Source organism: Podarcis liolepis (genome assembly GCF_965112155.1).
Source record: "Podarcis liolepis genome assembly, chromosome: 4".
NCBI lineage: Eukaryota > Metazoa > Chordata > Lepidosauria > Squamata > Lacertidae > Podarcis > Podarcis liolepis.
Window position 1 is genome coordinate 23,739,979 of NC_139558.1, and position 19,666 is coordinate 23,759,644.

Sequence of the window (19,666 nt, forward strand, 5' to 3'; positions counted from 1 at the left end):
GCTAGTGCCTTTTTTTAGCTGCTGAGAAAAATGATTTTTAAAAGCTTCTTGAAGCTTTGAGTTTTTTTTGGTGATGGTATTCCAGCATTCCAGTAAATGCTTCATATAAGATTAGCAATAATATGAAGGACAATCGTATAAGTTTATCGCCTGTGTTTTGTTGCTTGCAGAAATAGTGTCTTATTGTTTTCATTTTAATCACAATAGCAAAATATTTTTAGGTCATTATCCATATTGTAATTGGGACAGCCATCTCTAGGTCCCTTCTGCCTTCTTTAGGTGCAGCCATGAATTACCGTGATTTGCATAAATTGGCAAACTGGACAGAAAATTTGTTTAATTCCACCATTTTGGCTTTAAAAATGATTAACAAAGAAATATCAGAAATAAGAAATGTAGTTCTTCAACATCATTATGCTTTAGATGTGATCCTTGCTTCTAAAGGTGGAATTTGTGCCTTAATTTATTCTCATTGCTGCATGTATATAACTGATCAATCAACCAATATCTCTGCTACTATTGATTATATGGAACAAATGATAGCTCATAATCCTTTGAATCCACCTGAAGGTTTTGATCCATGGGAGTGGTTGTCTTCTTGGTTACCCAATGGAGTATGGTTAAGAAAGGTATTATTGATTGTAATTGCATGTGTTGCTGGATTCGTCGTGGTGTGTTGTTGCATTCAATGCATACCCTCTTTGATTTCCCAATGCACTGCATGGTGGTACCGACCACGGCCCACCACAGGGGTTACAAGAGGAATTTATGTTGCAAAGTGTAGACGCTTAGGCAATGAAGTGTACTAAGGGTCCCTCTTTTCCTCTAACAATATAAATAAGAAAAGAGGACATGTGGGAAAATGATTGCTTGTACATGAGAGCATGAGCAAAGTTTTTATTGTTACAGGGTGATCTCATAGCTAGAAGCATCCTTGGAGCATGAATAGCGCGTGAACAGCTCGTGCTGTCCCATATGATTGGCTAACGTAGTATGGTCTGATCGCTCGCATGGTTTGGTACCAAGGTCTTTATCTGCTGGCTAGAACAAATTGCTTGACTTGTATTTTTTGTATCCTTACTTGGCTTGTATCTTTCTGATTTTCACACAATAAAAGCTGTGCTGCATTAGCCCTAGGAGCTGCCATGTTTCCCTAGGAGCAGCCATAATTCGGAACCTATCTTGGTGTGAGACTGATTTTTCTCTGGATGCCGAGCTGCAACTCGACAGGCCTAGGGTTATTAGAATCATAAGGTCATCTAGTCCAAACTCCTGCAATGCTTCCTGCTATTTGAACCTCTCTGCCTTATAGGAATTATGGGGTAGCACTCCTGATGCCATGATACCATAAAAAAACAAGAAGTGAGCTACTCTGGTTGAGAACTGCAGGCAAGTTTCTCTGCAATTGGACGTAAGGCTCTGTGATTGTTGACTATGATATAGCCGGGATGGCAGATAAGGACAGGACTCATGGGCATAGCCAGAATTTATGGGGGGGGGGTGAGAGGAGGCAGGACGGACACCCAACTGTCATCATCCTTTGTCTGGCTCTGCATAGGAGATTCGGAATGAAATGTGTCAACAACAGCTGCTTTAAATTAACTTTTGTTTGACCCCAGGTGCTCAGAAAAATCTGTCAAAACAATCTCCACTTTTAGTTAAGCATTTTTATTTATTTACTTGATTTAGGGGGAGGCAGCTGCGCCCCCATGGGTGTAGCAAATCAGTAAAAATCAATACAAATCAATAAAAATGCATAGCTAGCTGAGGTTCTGCCCCCCCCCCCAACAAAAGGCCTGTCCCCCTCAACAAATATCCTGGCTACGCCAATGGCTTGAGGTGGTGGGGGTGCGTTGGCGAAGCGCCAGAAAGCAGATTGCGCGGTCCTGACCGCCCAAGTATACAGGTGCTGCTGCTGCTGCGTCCAAGCGAGTTCTCCTCTCCAGCTACTGCGCTTATTCGCCCCTCCGGCGCGTTCTGTCTGCGGCGCGGGCCCCGCCCACCGCCGCCGCGCACCCCTCCCCTCCCTCTCCGCTGGGAAGCGGCCGTCCCGCCTCATTGGAGGAGAGGCGCGCGAGCCGAGGCAGGACGGGAGGAGGCGTGTGCCTTTTCGCTCGCCGGAGCGGCTCCTGATTGGTGGAGACGCGCCGAGGTGAAAGGGCGGCCCGTAGGCCGCTTGAGGTAGAGCTCCGGAGGCTGAGCCGACGATGATGGCGGCGGCGGCCTCTCTGCGCCGGGTGGGCGCTTGGCAGCAGCGGCAACAGCAGCAGCGCGGAGCTCTGGAGCGGCTGTTCGGGGCGCGAGCGGTGAGGCGTCCGAGTGGGACCCCCTCAGGCGGGCGGTGGGAGGGACGGGCGAGTCCGCAGCTGCAGCCAACCTGAGGGAGCGAGGCGTTCGTCCCCTCGAACCGGCTCCAGCGTCCCTGCCCGAGGAGGGCTCCGCCTGCCCCGGCGTCCCGGCATGCGCTGGCTGAAGCGCCCACGAACTGGGCCGGGGACGTTTGCGCGCACGCGGAGGGTTAAGTGCAACGGCGCAGCTCTCCCTCCGGGTTTGCGAGCGTGTCTCTCTCGTCAGCATGGAGGTTGCGGGCGCCGCGCAAGTGCCCGTCACGCCTGCCTTGTCATGTTGCAGCTGCGCACTTATTGGCTTGAAATGCGCGGCGGGGTCTCAGGTGCCTGCGGGGAAAGGGGTTTGCAAGCGAAGGCGCTGGACGTCGTCTCCTCCCCACCTACCCGCGTTTGGGAAGCGCCTTCGCTAAGAGCACGGCGAAAGAGGGTCCTTTGTGATGCTCCTGTGTGGTGATGCGTGTCAAACACGGAGACAATCCTGTGCAAGAGGCAGCGCGTGGAGTAGCATAGGCGTCCTTGTGAATGGTGTCACCTTCCTCCGAGAGGATGTTTGCCTTACCGTATGGCTTGATTGCACGTGTCTGTTAATATGAACTAATGCTTAGGCTGAGGAATGCTATAATATGGTTCCAAAAGTTATTGTGGGTTCCAGTGTCAGGCATCACACCCTTGAAGGTTAATATACTAATTTCTCTTTTGCTCTGGCTAACTGTGTTGTGCAGAGGTAGTGAAGGGCACAGCACATATTGCAGTCAGGTAGGCAGGCACTGCAATTTGTGACCTGGATTTTGAATTTGTCATAATCACTTGCACCTTTGGCTACTCTGAAGTCCATATAATCAACAAAGACCTGTGTTGTATTGAAGCCCTATCCTAATGAATTTTTGACTAACATAGGTGGAAAGTGATATTGAAATGAACTAAGTACTATAGCATCATGCTGGCCCTAAATGACTTTTTCTTTGCTCAGAGAAAATTCAAGAGTGAAGGATCCAGAGGCACTTGTTGCACCATCCTATGTAAGGTGGACTTAAAAAAAAAGACAGGATATTCATAATTTAGTATCCCTGTAATTGATTTTTATAGAGAAACCCCATATTGTTCATCCATACACTCAAAGTTTGCTCTGGCATGGCACTTCTTCAGTTCAGGTGTTACATCATACTTTGAGTTTTCATGCTTTCTACAAGTGTTTTTATGTCCCATTCTAACAGTACTATCCAAATACATTTTAATGAGAATTATAAAGCAGGTGCAGGAATAATACTGAGGGCCAGTTATTGAAAAATTATTCACCTCTTTGTACTTGTATGCACAGAATTTTTCTTAACAATAATTTGTCTATATTCATGTATATTATAATATGTATGGTATATACAGTTATCGGCTGTTCTTTAAAGAGTAAGAACAACCCTCAATCTTTAATGCAGTGTCTGATCTGGAGGAGGAGAATGAGATGGCCATTACTTCTTTTGCTAGTAAGCTTATGCAGTGATGTGATGATGTCACATGGATGTGTGGACAATACTGCAACTACTTTGCCACTATTGCCATCCAGTATGGCTGAGATATATATGTTTTTGTTGACTGAGTACTTCATTACTTGGCATGGTAATTAGATTTTAAAAATATCCGAGTTGCTAAGGAGAGTTAAAAAACAATGACTATCTGTCTGTTCTAATAGAAAGGGCAGTCCTCTTTGTCTCTCCCCTCCAAATACAGGTGTGACATCCCTTGTAATTGAGTCTAAGTTAACTTGTTTGCCTTAAATAGTCTCAAGAAGTTCTGCCACAATAGCTAACATGCTTATGAAGTGTTTTGGAAGCCTGTCTTCTGTTAAAATTAAACCTTAAATTACAGGTTAGGTAGGTAAATGTTTAATTTCTGTTAGAGTTAAAAATTAAAGTTCACAGTGAAGCAGTTGAAAGGGTACATTTATCCCCATAAATCTCAAATTTCCTGCTTTGCATAAATCTGAATTAAGCTACCACTGTCACCTAACATAACTAGCTGTAAATGTTTTGTAGTTGAAGTTCAGTTAGAGGCTTATCAGAGGCCAATACAACACTGACTGTACAATATAAAACACAGTGAGCATTAACCACCCATTTAACCTGTAGCAGTTTGGTAGTTGCAAGCAAGTTAAGGCTAGTAACTATGAAAGGGTAATGTATAAAACTACAGGGATGTGATAGGCCTGCTTAGCCCAGTCCTGTTCTTACAGGTTTGTGCTGCCACACCATACCTGTAGAGGCCAAACTGGACAAGAAGCTGCAAGATCTGTGACTGAATTTTGTTATAGTCCAAAAGAATCATGGGGGTATAAGCCCATACTGAGTCCCCTACCTTGCACCTTTCTCATGGTCTAATGCAGGGTTTACCAAACTTGGGTCTCCAGCTGTTTTTGGACTACAGCTCCCATTATTCCTAGCTAGCAGAACCAGTGGTCAGGGATGATGGGAATTGTAGTCTAAAAAACCCCCCAAGTTTGGTAAACCCTGGTCTAATGGTTTCTACTGTTGCAGTTATTTTTGCTGTGTGGAAAACATACCTTTGCATGTGTATTTTCCGCTGCAGCATCTTGGGAGATTCTCAGTTCTCCGTTCTCAATCTGATTTGCTGACCTGCCCCTACTTTGGACACTTCATTAATGAGTTCTGATAATGCTCACTCATGTTGGTCTCATGTACTGTACTTGCCATGTTAGGAACTGCTGAGAGGCAGTATTATGTTCCTATCACTAGCTCAGTGAGGGGTCTGGGAGCACCCAGTGATTTAGTATTGTTGAAGATGTGATTGGGAGACTATCGAGAGCCTCTGTAAGCTAGTCTAATCTTTACAAGTGTTTATAAAGTGTGCAGTGTTTATGGCAAAATGACAGTTACTGTCCCTAAATCCTAACTACATTGTGTAGCGTAATGGTGCCATTGCATGTGACTGTGGATTGACAAGAAAACAGGTTCAATATGCTCTGATCATCTAGTTAAGGAACAAGTCATGTACCAAGTCTCCCTGGTAGTTAGCCACTTTTACTTGTGAAAAGCAACAGGGGCGGACTTAATATGGCTCCCTGAGCAAGGACAAAATTTGGTGCTGCCCAGATACCCCCTTCACCTTTTGTTATGCACATGCCTCAAGTACACTCTGTCATAGTTGCAACAACTCAATTGCACATCTGACCAGGACCTAACTTTGAGTAGCTGCCCATATAAATATAGGTTTTATATTACTACTACTACTACTATCATTACTACTATTATTATTTTGTATGCCCTCAGCTCACTTCCCTGTGCAGGGGAACCACCCACACCACACTAAATTTGGTGCTGGTTGCAAACTGTGTTTTCTTCAGTTGATGAATTCATAGACATGTTAAGTTTGGAAAAATACAGCTGTTTGTCAAAATTATAATGTGTGATGCAGATTGGATTCCTGGGCAAGAAATAAGTAATCTCCATTTCTGATGCTTGTGTGAGTGAGCCACACTTAGCTAGCTAATATGGCACCATCCATTCACAATAGAGAGGTTTTGGCAGGTTTGCAGAAGTACAGATATTCTGCAGAGAAATACAAAACCCCTCCTCAATTTGTCCCCCTTTCTAAGAGCCCAGTGAATACAGAGTGTGCTTAGCAGGTATGTAATGTTGGTTGACTGTTTCAGTGTAAGGGTGTTGGAATGCAAAACTAGGGGAGAGGAAGAATGGAGTATAATGGTCACTGTTTGAAATTCCCCAGGTACCAGGTCAGTTTTGTGACTGCAAATGGTCCTCTTGCAACCAAATGCAGATGTCCTGTCACTGGCTTGGCGCCCGACATCTCCACCACCTGACTGGTGTGCAGCAAAGTTTGCTGCTGCTATGCCACCAGTGTGGCAGCAAAATTCGTGAGAGGATTACTTTTCAGGGTGGTGCATCCTTCCTGGGGTTAGCGCTAACAATAACTGGCTTTGATAAGACTTTGGGCCTAGGTAGGGCTCAGCTGCAATGGCCAATTTTCCTTCTTTTCTGCCAAGGGCAGGGAGTTCAGGTTGAATGCTTAAGTCTCAGTGGAATGAGGCCAATGAACCAACTCCAGTTATGAAGTAGCAGCATGAGAAATTAGCCAGGCGCCAGGCACATTTTGCAACCGGGGATTGTCAGAATGCAAGCACTTTGAGAAGTCTTGTCACCATGTATGGGGACTGAGACTCAAGAATAAAATTTCTGCCACTGGCGTCGAGGGCACGGGAGGAGAAATACTTCCTCCACTGTAGCGCAAGTTCATCAGGCTGGAGCTGAGGGCGCAGGAGGAGAAATGCCTCCCTGCCCATCTCCAAAGTAGGATTGCTGCTGTGGAGTGAACTGCCACTTCCCCTACCACATCATGGGTCACCTTTGTAAAAAGGACAAAATGGCGACCCAACCGCCTGTTTTTGCGCCCATAATCAAGGTTCCGTGAGCCAAGTGGCAGATAGTTTTTCTTTCCTAGTTTCTGGCACTGGGAAGTAGGATGCAAAATTTCTCACATTTCAAGGGTCCAGACCAGAGCTTTCCAAACACACAGTGTGTTGGCTGCAGTGTGTAGGTATGTTGCACAAATGCTCCCCATGCTCTTCGCAGGACTGGAAAGGGGTTAGTTTAACCTCTGATTTGCTAGTAAATCTGAATTACTGTCATGAAATGATGCATGTCTAAAAAGTGTGTCACCAACATGAGAAGTTTGGAAAGCTTTGATCCAAACCCTCATTCACCTTACATTCAGTATTACATTTGCTGTTTCATTGGATGTTTTAATGTGTTGCAAAATGCTTTGAGATTTTTCCATTAAAATATAAAGTGATATAGAAAAGAAATTAATAACAGCAATAGCAATAGTAGTAGTAGTAGTAGCAATCCACTGGAAAAAAATATGACCAGACATTCTGTTGAGGCGATAGCAACCTAGGTTTAAGGTGCCATTTGGCGATTAGCTTATATATCCGAGTTTCTAACACTGAAATTCATGGAGGAAGGCAAGGCTAACCGACTAGAACTGTGAATAGGAACACTCCACATTGCAACATTTTGTTGCAAGCACCACTGCTTTAGAAGATTTTTAAAAAGTATTTTTGTTAAATTTCCCCTATGTAAACCAAATACCAAACTGGAATTTCCTGACACACATAAAAACTAAATCGAACCAAGGCTGGCATAGGATGTCACATTCACAAGAAGAAGTGGTAAAGCATGTTATCTGTATATTTGCAATAAGATACAGACAGGCAAGTCTGTTGTAAGAAACGAGAGAACATTTATTGAGATGGCTCATCAACTGTTGGGCTTATCTGTATTATCCATTTAGGTAACAATTACAACTTGACTGATGGTAGGTTTGCTAGTGTCTTGAACATATTAAGCTTAAAAATGCATTATCCCCATGAGAATAGAGTCATATGTGCCAGGAGATTTCTGATAACATGCTGTGAGGTTGCTTTCTGTGTTGGAAATGAACGGTTCATATGTGTACTTGTATTTTTTGGAAACTTGAAGACTGTAGTGAAAATTAATGTACAAATCTATCATTATTCTTTAGTTTCTTACATTGATAGAATAGATACTGCCTTGGTATTTCTTCTTGAAATTAGACCTGGTATATAAATTATTTTAATAATATATACATAAAAAATCAAGAGAACCAACATGGGAAACTGGCTGAGAAGATTTTGAGAATTGCTTTGGTAATTTGAGCTGTTTATACTACAGTCCAGAGAAGTCTGTGCAGGGTTATTAGAATGTTAACAAGATTCTTGCACAGACATCCATACTTTCTGGAAGAAAAAGCTGCTCAAATTACCAAATATTAAGCTTTTAAATTTGACCCAGATTCTGCACAGATGTATGTGCCTGCTAATATAAACAAGTGCCGTAATTTGAGAATGAAATTCTTTTAAATTTTATAAACTAGGGATTGCTAATCTGTGGCTGCCTAAATGTTTTTGTACTGCAAGTCTCTTCATCCTTGACCGTTGGCAGTCCTGCCTGGGGATAATGGGAGTTGGAGTGCAACAACATCTGGAGAGCCACAGGTTAGACACACCTATTATAAGCCAAGCAGCTTGCATCAAGTCCCACATGTATTAAGGTTGCACTTCTCTTCTGATTCTTGAATATATATATTTTTATATTTAGAAAGGGAAGTTGCCATGGGTGAAAAACATCTCTGGAGTCAATTATATATATTTTTTCCTGGAGAAAAGAAAAAAAGCAAGCAAGCAAGCAAAGTAAAACTACTTATAAATGAAACATGTGACTTCTGATATCAATGTAAACTTAACTGTAGATTTGGTACTTTTCCTTTCCTAGTTGTAAGGCCAGAAGGTCATTGTTATACCAATATTATCTTCATAAATCTCTGCATTTGGTTGCCAATATCCATTCGTTACGATTCCCCAGGACTGCAGATGTTACAGGAGTAGAAATATTTGTTCAACAGAGGCTTCTATGACATACACCCTTAAAATTTTTCTCTACAGCAGCTGGTTGGGTTTGAGACAATCTGTGTACCACTTTGGCTCTTCTATTTAATTTCCTCTTTTCCAGTTCCATTCACTCTGAATGCAAGAATGGAGTCAGATCTGGATCAGAGTTTCCTGGGAAGAAGGAAGTTTCCTGTTAAACAACTCTGGGAATTGTAGCTCTCTGCAGGGAATAGGAGATTCCTAACAACTCTCAGCAGCCTTAAACTAAAGTTCCCAGGATTCTTTGGGGGAAGCAGTGACTGTTTAAAGTGGCACGATGCAGCTTTTAATGTATATAGTGTAGATGGGGGCATGAGGCTGGGTTCATACCCCCACCTGGCCATGAAGCTCACTGGGTTACCTTTGGCCAGTCACTATCTCTCAGCCTAAACTACCCTACAGGTTTGTTAGGATAAAATGGAAGGAGCAGGCAGAACAAGACAAATAGTAGGTCCAGTGGCCCAGTGTCCTGAACCCCGATGGCAAGTCTTGCTGGTGTAAACAGTCACTCTAAGTGACATCTTGCTTTCTCCATATTATTTACCTACTTAACTGATATAGCTGCCCCAAATAGAAGTACACTAGGAAGTCAGTGTGGTGTAGTGTTAGAGTGTTAGACTCGGACCTGAAGATCAGAGTTCAAATCCCTTCTCAGCCACGAAGCTCCCTGAATGACCTTGGGCCAATCCCAGCCTCTTAACCTACCTCACAGGATCGTTGTAAGGATTACCTGAAGAGGGGCGTGAACCATGTACTTCTTGGACAAAAAGGTGGGATATAAATGCAACAAAAAGCTTACCTTCCGCTTACCTGCCTAAGAAAGCTGAAGGGACCAGCCAGATGGAGATGTCAGTCGCCAACCTGGCAACCAAAGATCTCTATGTGCTCGCAACTGGATCTTGTACCAGTAGCAAAATATGCCTGGCGCCTAGCTAATTTCTAACACTGGGAAGAATGCAGCAAGAGTCTGCATAATGCAAATTTGAATAGCGGTACTTACAGCCAGGACTATAATGGTTTTTAAATAAAACATTTTCTGTTTAGTTGGTTAGCATTTCATTCTTTAAAACTGATGGGGAACCTAGGGCCCTCTATGTGTTATTGTAGCTATAGACTACAATCTGCATAATTCCTGATCGTGGCTGCTGCCTGGAACTCATGGGAGCAGAGTCCAACAATTGAAGGGCTATAGGTTTCTCACCCCTGCTTAAAAAATAGTTTATCCTGAGGCATGTTGTTAATTCACATTAGTTGCACCATTTTTTCAGTGTTGGCCTGAATAATTACTTTTGTGTTAAAGTCACACTCTCTCTGTCTGAATGTTGGCTGATATTCTATTATATGAATGTATAAAATGATCTTAACAAATTAGAGAACTGGTATAAACCCACATATATAAGGTATTATTAATCACAATAAAAATATGATCAGATTAAGATGATATAACTGGAAAAACTGACTAATCTTTAGACATGGTCTTGGAATAGTGATAACAATTGGTGGTTTATCGTAGTAGTTTTCGACCTGAATAATAAACTTTTTGTCTGCCTTTTTCTTTAACCAAATTAAAATAGGAATTTATACAGCTTCTGTGTCTGAGCACTGACTTGTGCTGCTAGCCCTCATATCTAGTGGAAGAAAGACTTCCCTACAGTGGCTTGTGCTTTAACTTCTGCCATCAAAGAAGCTTATTTCCTTTCATTCTTTCTGCTCTCCTGTGTCTTTCAAAGGATAACACTTTTTTTACCTGTTTGTGTAAACTATCCTTTGGTCTTATTATTTAATCATGTGGTAAATGCATTGTAACCTTTTCTCTGGGAAAGGTATGCAAGCTTCCTCACAGGCCTGGTGAGAAATGGTTTTATATTTTCTCTGAAGAATTTTAGAGTAGGTGAAACATTGGAGTTCGGAAAGAGTGCAAGGGGAATGCCTAATAGGGTTCTCTCTGTGTGTGCCATTTTATCTTTACCCATTGTTCTTTGTGGCTAAGTGACAAAAATGCCGGCCTTTAATTTGTCTTGTTTCTTGGTCTTAAAGTGGCAGAACTGTTAGAAGTGACGTTCAGTAGTTATCTAGGGAAACCATCCCACTAGATGTGTAGCCCTCCAGATGTTGTGGACTAGGGCTGCCATCAGCCCCAGCCAGCATGCCTCTGGTCAGGAATTACAGATGTTGTCCACAACATCTGAAAGGCATCACATTGGCTACCCCTGATCTAGAAGGATCGTTTCCCTGACTGCTTGCACAGCAAGAAATTTAGAACCTTGAATTGATAAATGCAGCACAGAACATACGTTGAAGAGTACAGTGGTACCTTGGTTTAAGAACCGTCCGGTGTAAGAACGATTTGGTTTACAAACTCCACAAAACCAGAAATAGAGTCTTGGTTTGAGAACTTTACCTTGGTCTAAGAATGGAATCCGAATGGTGGAAGGGCACCGGCGGCAGGAGGCCTCATTAGGGAAAGCCTGCCTCAGTTTAAGAACAGTTTTGGTTTTAGAATGGACTTCCGGAACGGATTAAGTTCTTAAACCGAGGTACGACTGTACTTGACAAGGAAACCATAATAAAGATTCTTGCTGCATTGCTGATACTGTTTTGAAAGCCTTATTGGAACTGCAACTGTTGGCATCTGTCTTTGTTTGTGGCACTGAAGTGACCTCCCTGGGCAGTGTGTATAGAGTTCCAGGGCCGCCCTGATGATAAAGACCCCTCCTCCTTCTAGTCATCTCTGATATAGTCCAAAGGAAAGCAGAGAATATATCATTTGTATTTCAGGCTTCTTTCTCATTTCTTTTCTCTTTTGCCAGACCTAGTTTGCTACTGCTACAAATGTGCCTAGTAGCGGTCAGGATGCTTACATGTCAGTGGCCACTATGGCTTAGATCTGGATTTCCATGAATGGAATGGAGCTATCCCACTCCTGCAGCCCCTCGTCCCCCTGGAAAACTACTACTGATGGCTTGAGAAACCTCTGGAATGGCATGGGATTTGGTATGGGAAGCTGCAGTAGGAATTGCTGAAAACCCAAATGGATGCCATGTTGTTGTTTTATTTCATTGTTGTATTATGCTGGTAATTTGCTTTAAATGTCTTAATAATCTGTACTTGTCATCTTCCTTATTTTATAGTGTATTGCACAACTTTCAAAATGGAGATGGTACCTTATCACTTCTCGTGGGTTGCACTCAACGTCGTATGATCCAAATGAAAAGGTAAGTATTGAAAGTCCTGAGTATCACCTATAGCAAAGCTTGAGCATGCTTGATTCGGCAGTATAGTTGTGGATGATACTATTTTAAGCTTTTTCTCGACTGTCATCTTGGGACTGTTACGGAAGGGGGGGGGCATGTCTTCTTCACTACAATATAATTGCTCAAATTCTCTAGGACTCCATCACCCCTCCCCTGTCCTCCATAATCTCTCAAGTAATCCTGTCAAAATCACTCTGCCAAACCTTTCCTCCGGCAATGCCAGGTGACAGACTACGTGTACATGGACCATTGTCTTCTCAGGATGTGCTTATCTGCGCATATCTCCAGCTCTGCATATTCACCCCTCCCTCCTCCATCCAGCTCTCTGCATATTCACCCCTCCCTCCTCCATATGTTAATCTGTGTAACCCAACCTCTTAATGTATTCATGATGTAACTGGGATGTATTTTGCACTGTATTCTGGGATATGGAGGGAAATTTCAAAAGTTCATGTCACCCCTTTCTGGCTGTTCAATCTCGCCTTGAACCTGTTGCGCAATAAACTTGGATCTTCTGCAGTTTGCTCCTGCGTCCGGCTGAGCTCATTTTCTTCTGCAGGGACCCACGGACTTAGTCCGATGAGCTGGGTGGCAGAGTAACCCCGCACCCAGATTTTAGCCGTAACAGGACCAAGCTGTCTTTTGTGTTTGCTACTGGCAACCTGTCCGCTTCCCTCCCCCACCCCAAAAAACGATAGCATGTACAGTGGGATTATCTAGTATTTTACTGAGTCAGTATCTCCACCTATTTAAAGAGCCTAAAATTCAAAACCTTTTTATGGCTGCAGACTGAACTGATGCCTTCCAGTGAACATTATCAACACGGTGGCTTATTTTGAACATGTGCCTGAAACTCACCAGGTTCTCTCTAGCCATAATTTGTTTGGTGGCAATGAGTGAGTTGCTTTGTGATCTGTGCTTGCCTTCATTATGGTTTGCCATTGCACAGGGATGCCATCTCTGTGGGGCTTTGGGGGCTGAGCCCCCCCCAATTTTCAATGAGGGGGCTAGGCCCCCTCAATATTCCTTAGGCCACATGGCAGGAGGAGTGCTGACAGGGCCCTTCGTGCCCTCCAAAAGGGTACCAGTTTTACACACAGCTTAATTCCAATATATCAAAATTATTTGCATATATTGAATTACTTGGAGTGAACTTCTTGAGGAATCCATAACATATTTCTGCAGGAAAAGAAAAAGCTTAAAAGTGAACACAATTCAGAAGTTAGGTGCTTCTGTTGCTTGTGTTAAGTAGTGTAACTTCAGCCTTCTTCTTTTACAGCTTGATTGTGTATACACAAATAAAGAGCAGCAAAGTGCACCAATATAACTTTCAGCAAAGAAAAATGTAGCAAAACTGGCTGGACTGTAGTGCCACTGTTTTACTGCTAGCTGGGAACCAGTGCATGCATAATGAGGCTGAAACCTTGATAGTATTTAAGAGCTCAAAAGAAGATAAGGGGATCATGTGCACATTCTTCCTACCAGCGGTGAATTCCCTATGACAGTTTTACAGTGCAATCCTAGACATGTCTACTCAGAGGTAAACCCCCTTGAGTTCAACAAGCCTTACTCCAGGTAAATGTGTATAGGATTGTAACTTCAGTTGTTGCTAAATGATGCATCTTCAACAACATTAACCATGGACATTGCTAATTGGGGTTTTAAGATAAATAAGATAAATGTTGGTGCCAGTGTATTTCTTAACTAAGGTTAAGGTAGGAGAGGCTGCTGGAAGGGCCATGAGCACATAATCTACTCCTAAGTAACAGCTAAGAGATTCATCCTGTTATATATGCCTAGGCAATATGAGTGTATGTGAAGAAGCAGCAAATCAAACAAAAGCCATTTTAATTTGATTAGCAACTCCATTGTTAAGTGCTTCATTTCCTCAAGTGAAGCTAAATCTACAGAATGTGCAAATGCTGATATAGTCATAGGACTTAGCTGTATCTTTTCTCCCCCCTTCAGACATTTGAGAAGCTTCTTATTGCCAACAGAGGAGAAATTGCCTGTAGAGTAAGTATAACTTCCAAAATTGCAATTATTCTATTTTATGACTTTAGTTATCCGTTTAGTTTTAAAACAGCTTTGTTTCTTTCCTCCTCCCATGTCTAGGTAATTAAAACATGCAAGAAGATGGGTATTAAAACGGTTGCTATACACAGTGATGTTGATTCCAGTGCGGTAAGTACTTGTCATGCAAATTATTTTGCTGGATTTCCATTGCTGGCTCCTCAAATGCAAAGACCAAAGTAATAAGGTTTCCACCATTATATTAGGGTACAGTTTAATAACGTGTTACTAAGTGACACCCAAAATGTAACTTGGTGGCACTTTTTAATAAAATCAAATAGGAGTCCCAGGCATTGTGGCCAGTAGTCAGGGGTAGTGGGAACTGTAGTTCATCGGTGGGCAACCTCCAACCCCTGGTCCCATCCGCCTGTCATAATTGGCCTGGCAGATGCTTGGGAGGTGGGTAAGAATCCAGCCTACTGCCTGTATCCAATTCCCCACTCCTCCTGCAGTCCAGTGACATCTGGAAGGCACCACACTGGCTGTTCCTATCATCATGTCCCTGGTTGCAGTGCATCCTAAGCACATGCACAATATGCTGTGTTCCTTTTATAAACTAATAACTTGACAACAGGGGTGGTGTATTGGCTGTAAGCTGGAAGTTGTCGTTGGAAGTATTGTTTCCATCATAAGTTTATTTAGGTGCCTGGGGGGGGAGCTCTCTCAGCTTCATTCTCCATCTGCAAAAATATTACCTTGACCTACCTTATAGCGTTGTTATAAGAATTGCTGAAATAATATATGTGAAAGATGGAGAGATGGATAAAAATGTTAAGTGTGAGAAGAAGTCGTTAAGGAATGTTAACATGTCTTCATTAGCAATGGTTCAAATTCCTTTTTTTTTTTTGCTATTCTGCAACTGAAGGTTAATTTGACTATAAAAATAAAAGTATTTAAAGCTTCGTAAAGTATTTGTATAGTGCTCTTCATCAGAAAAGATTGCAAGTTGTCATGCTTGAATCATTTAATGTAGGCAATGCATTTTCTGCTTTTTTTGTAGACTGTGGAAGGGTAGGCACTTCAGTCTGAAGTTTTGCGTTCCATTAAAAACAGTGTCTTTGGGATGAAAGTTGTTCCTCTGCCATGAGTATGGTGTTGGTGGTATTACTATGTACAATAAACCTCTAGCATTTCTTTTATGTTTTACATACGTGTAGTTAAAATTTTTATGATACATAAAGAACAGGGTAACACTAATTGGATGGGAAGAAAAGAAGTTATAGCATAAAGCAGTGAATGAGGGATAATTTTATTTGGCATTTTTAACACAGCAGGGACTCCATATCCTTAAAATGTAATAAATGACTTGAAAATCCCGTGGGAAGGTAATTACAGGAATTTTGGTTGAGTAAAAGATTATTAGTGTTTACTTCAGTGAATTAAGGTCATCTTAGTGAGGACTTCAGGTACTTCAGAATGTTTAAAAATCCAAATACGTTTAGGATTGCAGATTATGTCATCTTGATGAAACAATTATCCCCATCACACAGTAAGATTGTTTAGGCTTTTCTCATTGAAATTTGTGGGATTTAAGGTTTTTAACTTTGGTTGGAAGATAAACACGTGTATGAAGTATTGTGTAAATGGTGAGCAGCAGAATAGATAGAATAGGCCTTCTCCATATCTGGGAGTAGTTGCGTAACTCAGTAGAAATCCAGTGCAGAATTGAAAATATGTGTTTTAAATACACATGAAACCAGTTGTCCTCAAATGCAGATAGAAGCACAATCAGATGTGATTATTCCTTCCCCGCTCTCCTTTTATTTTGGGAGTGGGGGTGGGAGAGTAATTGTGTAATTTGATGTGAGTGTTCGCTTAGGAAAAATTAGGAGTGATCACCCAGAATTAATGGTGTATAGAAGCTTGTGTTTATTAAGTGGAAATGACAGTTGTGTCATTCAGGCGTCATCCCAGTGAGTTTGATTTTAAGCAGGGTAGTACCTTCTACAGTATATTGTTCCTACGTCTTCATAGGTTCTTTGTTGTTTAAAATAAAAACAGTCCCCTGTAGACCCCCCAATAGGTCCTGGGATAATAGGAGCCTGCCATCCATCTTCCTCACCCATGCATAGTAGCATAGCAGCATTCCTTGGATGTTATGGTTGATTTGGAGAAGCCCTATTTGACTCCTGTTCAGTCCATTCAATTCATTACCTTTGTTTATTTCCAAGCCCAGGATCCAGGAGAGCAGCTCACAGCTCTTTGCTCCTCCCTGGTTCTTTTTATTGCCACGCTGCATTGAGCTAAGCCAAGTTTTGACTAAGTGTGGTTCAGCTATTTCCTCTCTAAACACATGGCCAAGATTTGTTAAGTTTCTTTGAGGACTGGCAAATATGAAACCTCATCACTTGCTGTATAGTCCCCAATGAGATGTTTATTGTATTTGCTTCCCTGATAGAGAAAAAACTTTTTGAGTCTCTGATCTCTGTTGGCTGTTATACAAAGTCACTCTTCTAGTGGTCTTCATTTCAGCCCATTGTGTCAATGAATCAATGGTTCACATGGACCAGCCTGATTTACAGTTCTTGAAGGATCAGGTTGTTTTGTTACCATGTTCTCATTGGAAATACAAAGCTGTGTCATTAATTTCAGGCTTCTCAAAGCAGGTGGTCTTGACCATGTAGTTTTCCTTTACTTCCTGAACTGGCATATAACTTTTTGGACCTTTTATTGTGCACTGGCCGTCAGTGTGAACAGAATTCAATCTTTTTTTGAAAATAACTTCTCTTTTATTGCTTATGATTGCCTTATGAAGGGAAATTCAATATTACTCTTATTGGCTTATGAAGATGATTTCTCAGTGTTGAGATGTGAGGTGCTGTCTCTGTAGATGCAGTCTTCTCATATTCCACCACCTCTATGACCACTTCTGCTGTATTTGTCAGATGAGCTACCTAGTTGATGCCTTTCATGTTTCTTGAGCACATCTTGGACATATAAATAAGATGTGAAGTCAGCACCAACAGAGTGGTCTTAATATGCTTTTCCATATATTTCCTCCATATGTGTGTGACTTTAAATCTCTGCTTTGCCATAAAGCTCACTAGAGGACATTGGGTCACTCACCATCTCTCGGCCTAATTCTACCACAGAGGATTGTTGTGAAGATAAAACGGGACAAGTTCCATGTTACACCATTATCCTCCTTGAAGGAAAAATGTATAAATAAAATCAACTTGGGTTTTCTTCAGTTTAGCAGTGTTTTGGATTATTCATGCTTATCAACTTGTCCTTCATAGCAGCTGCTGGTGGAAACTCTTTTAGTTCCTTCCAAGTCCTATTTGTTGGCTTCTGGTGCAGTTTTAAAAAGGGAAGCTTAAATAGCTAATGTTTTGACAACGAGCTCTGGCAAGAGCTAGAATGTTGAAGTGGAAGCAGAATGTACTGTCTGGACTAGACTGAGGCATGCAATCTTATTTACAAATTTCTCTGAAACGGAGGCCTTTTTTCATCTTCATGTGTCCAGTTTTTATTTATGTCAGGGGAAAGAGAAAATAAATATTATTTATATATCTGAAATTATCATATCAATATGATGGCAAGCCCCACTTTACCTCTTCATGATATTTTAATATAAAATATTTTTCTATAAAAATACTCCTCTTCTTCACAATATTTTTATATAAAGCAGCCATAGTAATTCCTTTTGTAGCACAGATATATATTCCTTGATAAGCTCTTATTCTAGCTGTAACTCGTATCATTAATTTGTCCTAAATAGTGTGACTAGCTGTCATAGACTAGAAGTTTATAGCTCTTAAAATGATCACTAGATAATACAACACTTTGGGCTTATTCAGGTGCTGTTTCTTTTTGCTCACTGGTGTCCTTGGGGAAAGTTAAGGAACTAGCTTACATTGACTTCTGCATAAGACAATATTATCGGACAGGGTATTTTGCTCTCTAATGCTACCTAAGTTATTCTGATTTTAATCTCTGCCATCTGAAATACCTTGGATATAACTTTTAATTTCTAGGTTTTGTTAGATACTTGATTTACAGTTTGCCATGGAGTGCAACTTTGAACCCACACAGCTAACATGGAGGAGCCTTTAGTGGTGGTGCCCCAGTTATGGAATTCTCTTCCCAGAGAGGTCCACATAGTGCCTACTTTGTTGTTCTTGTGGCTCCAGGCAAAGGAGGATATATTTTATCAGTCTTTTAGATAAAATTGTTGCCAAGTTGTTTGATTTTTATATGGCTTTAAAGACCTTGCTGCTTTTATTTATGATTAACTTTCCTTACGTTTTAAAAAATTCTGTTACCTTGGGATTTTTTGCTGAAGTGGTAGAAAAATATCTTAAAGATTTAATATTTGTCTATGTCAGGAGCTAGATATGAAATTCCAACTACTTCTCTTTTTAAAAGGGACAGACTGTATTGAGATGAGCTCACAAAATGAGTGTGTATATTTTGCCTGTTATTAGTGTTGCGACCCCTGTTGTGTAATGTCAATGTTGAAAATGATTACCATACTTTTCATTTTTGATGGGTAACGCGTTTCACTATTGTAGAAGGATATCAGAGCAAACAGGTCAGGAAGCAGTGAAGGTTGCCACTAACTTCTTACCTATTATGTTAGGATATTTTGAAGAGAGTGTAGTGTTGTACTGCCGGGGAGACGGGGGCATCAGGCAGGCCCCCAGCTGGCTCCAGCCACCGGCCGGCAGCTGGGCGGTCACCAGTCTCCCTTGGAACAGCATCAAACAGTGACACAAGCCTCAGATACGTTTAGAGACTCAGCACACTCTATCAGCAGAGTGAATAAATCTTCTCACAACGGAAGAGGCAGACAGAGCCATGTGTAAACAGTATTTACAGCATTTTATTCAGCATAGTTCAGGAACAAAGGAAAACATGTCTGCTTCCCTTCGACTCCAGCAAAAACAGCAGCAAAGCAAAAGCAATATATAAATGGAAGTTCCCAGCAGACTGTGCTGGGAGTAAACAGGCATGTGACACACAACAGTCATGTCTGTACCCTTTTAAGGTGGAATGGAAGGAACTATATCCTAATATCCTCCCCCTTTCCGTGTAACCTGTAGTACCTGTGGTTCAATCCAATTGCAACCTCTGTACATAAACCTTAAGTTGTTCTCTGTTAACAACCTTAGACAACAGATCTGCAGGAATTTCGTTTCCTGGCATGTAGGACACCTGAATGAGTCCTTTCTGAATACACTCTCTTGCACGATGTAACTTAATCTGCAAGTATTTTGGTTCTTTGCTTGCAACTCTCTTGAGTTCAGCAAAGCCAAACAGGATCTATTGTCTTGATACACCTGTATAGGACATTTCACAGAAACCTTGATGTCCTGAAACAGTTGCATCAACCATTCACAATCCATGAGTGAAAATGACAGGGCATTGAGTTCTGCCTCACAGGAACTTAGGCTTACTGTCGTCTGCTTTTTGCACAGCCAGTCAAACAGACAATGGTTGTACATGTAGCACACTCCAGACGTGCTGGTACCATCCGTGGTGTCACTTCTGAAACCAGAATCTGCAAAGATTTC

At 41.7% G+C, this 19,666-nt stretch overlaps 1 protein-coding gene across 1 annotated transcript in view; it reads left to right on the forward strand.

Moving 5' to 3' along the window:
• The first annotated feature begins 2,117 nt into the window (after positions 1–2,117).
• The window catches only part of PCCA (propionyl-CoA carboxylase subunit alpha), a 230,486-nt gene continuing 212,937 nt past the window's right edge, over positions 2,118–19,666 (forward strand). The window contains exons 1-4 of the mRNA XM_083501215.1: positions 2,118–2,306; positions 11,955–12,038; positions 14,046–14,093; positions 14,193–14,261. Coding sequence (XP_083357341.1) covers positions 2,208–2,306; positions 11,955–12,038; positions 14,046–14,093; positions 14,193–14,261 — 300 coding nt within the window. The 5' untranslated portion in view covers positions 2,118–2,207. The remainder of the gene's footprint in view (positions 2,307–11,954; positions 12,039–14,045; positions 14,094–14,192; positions 14,262–19,666) is intronic.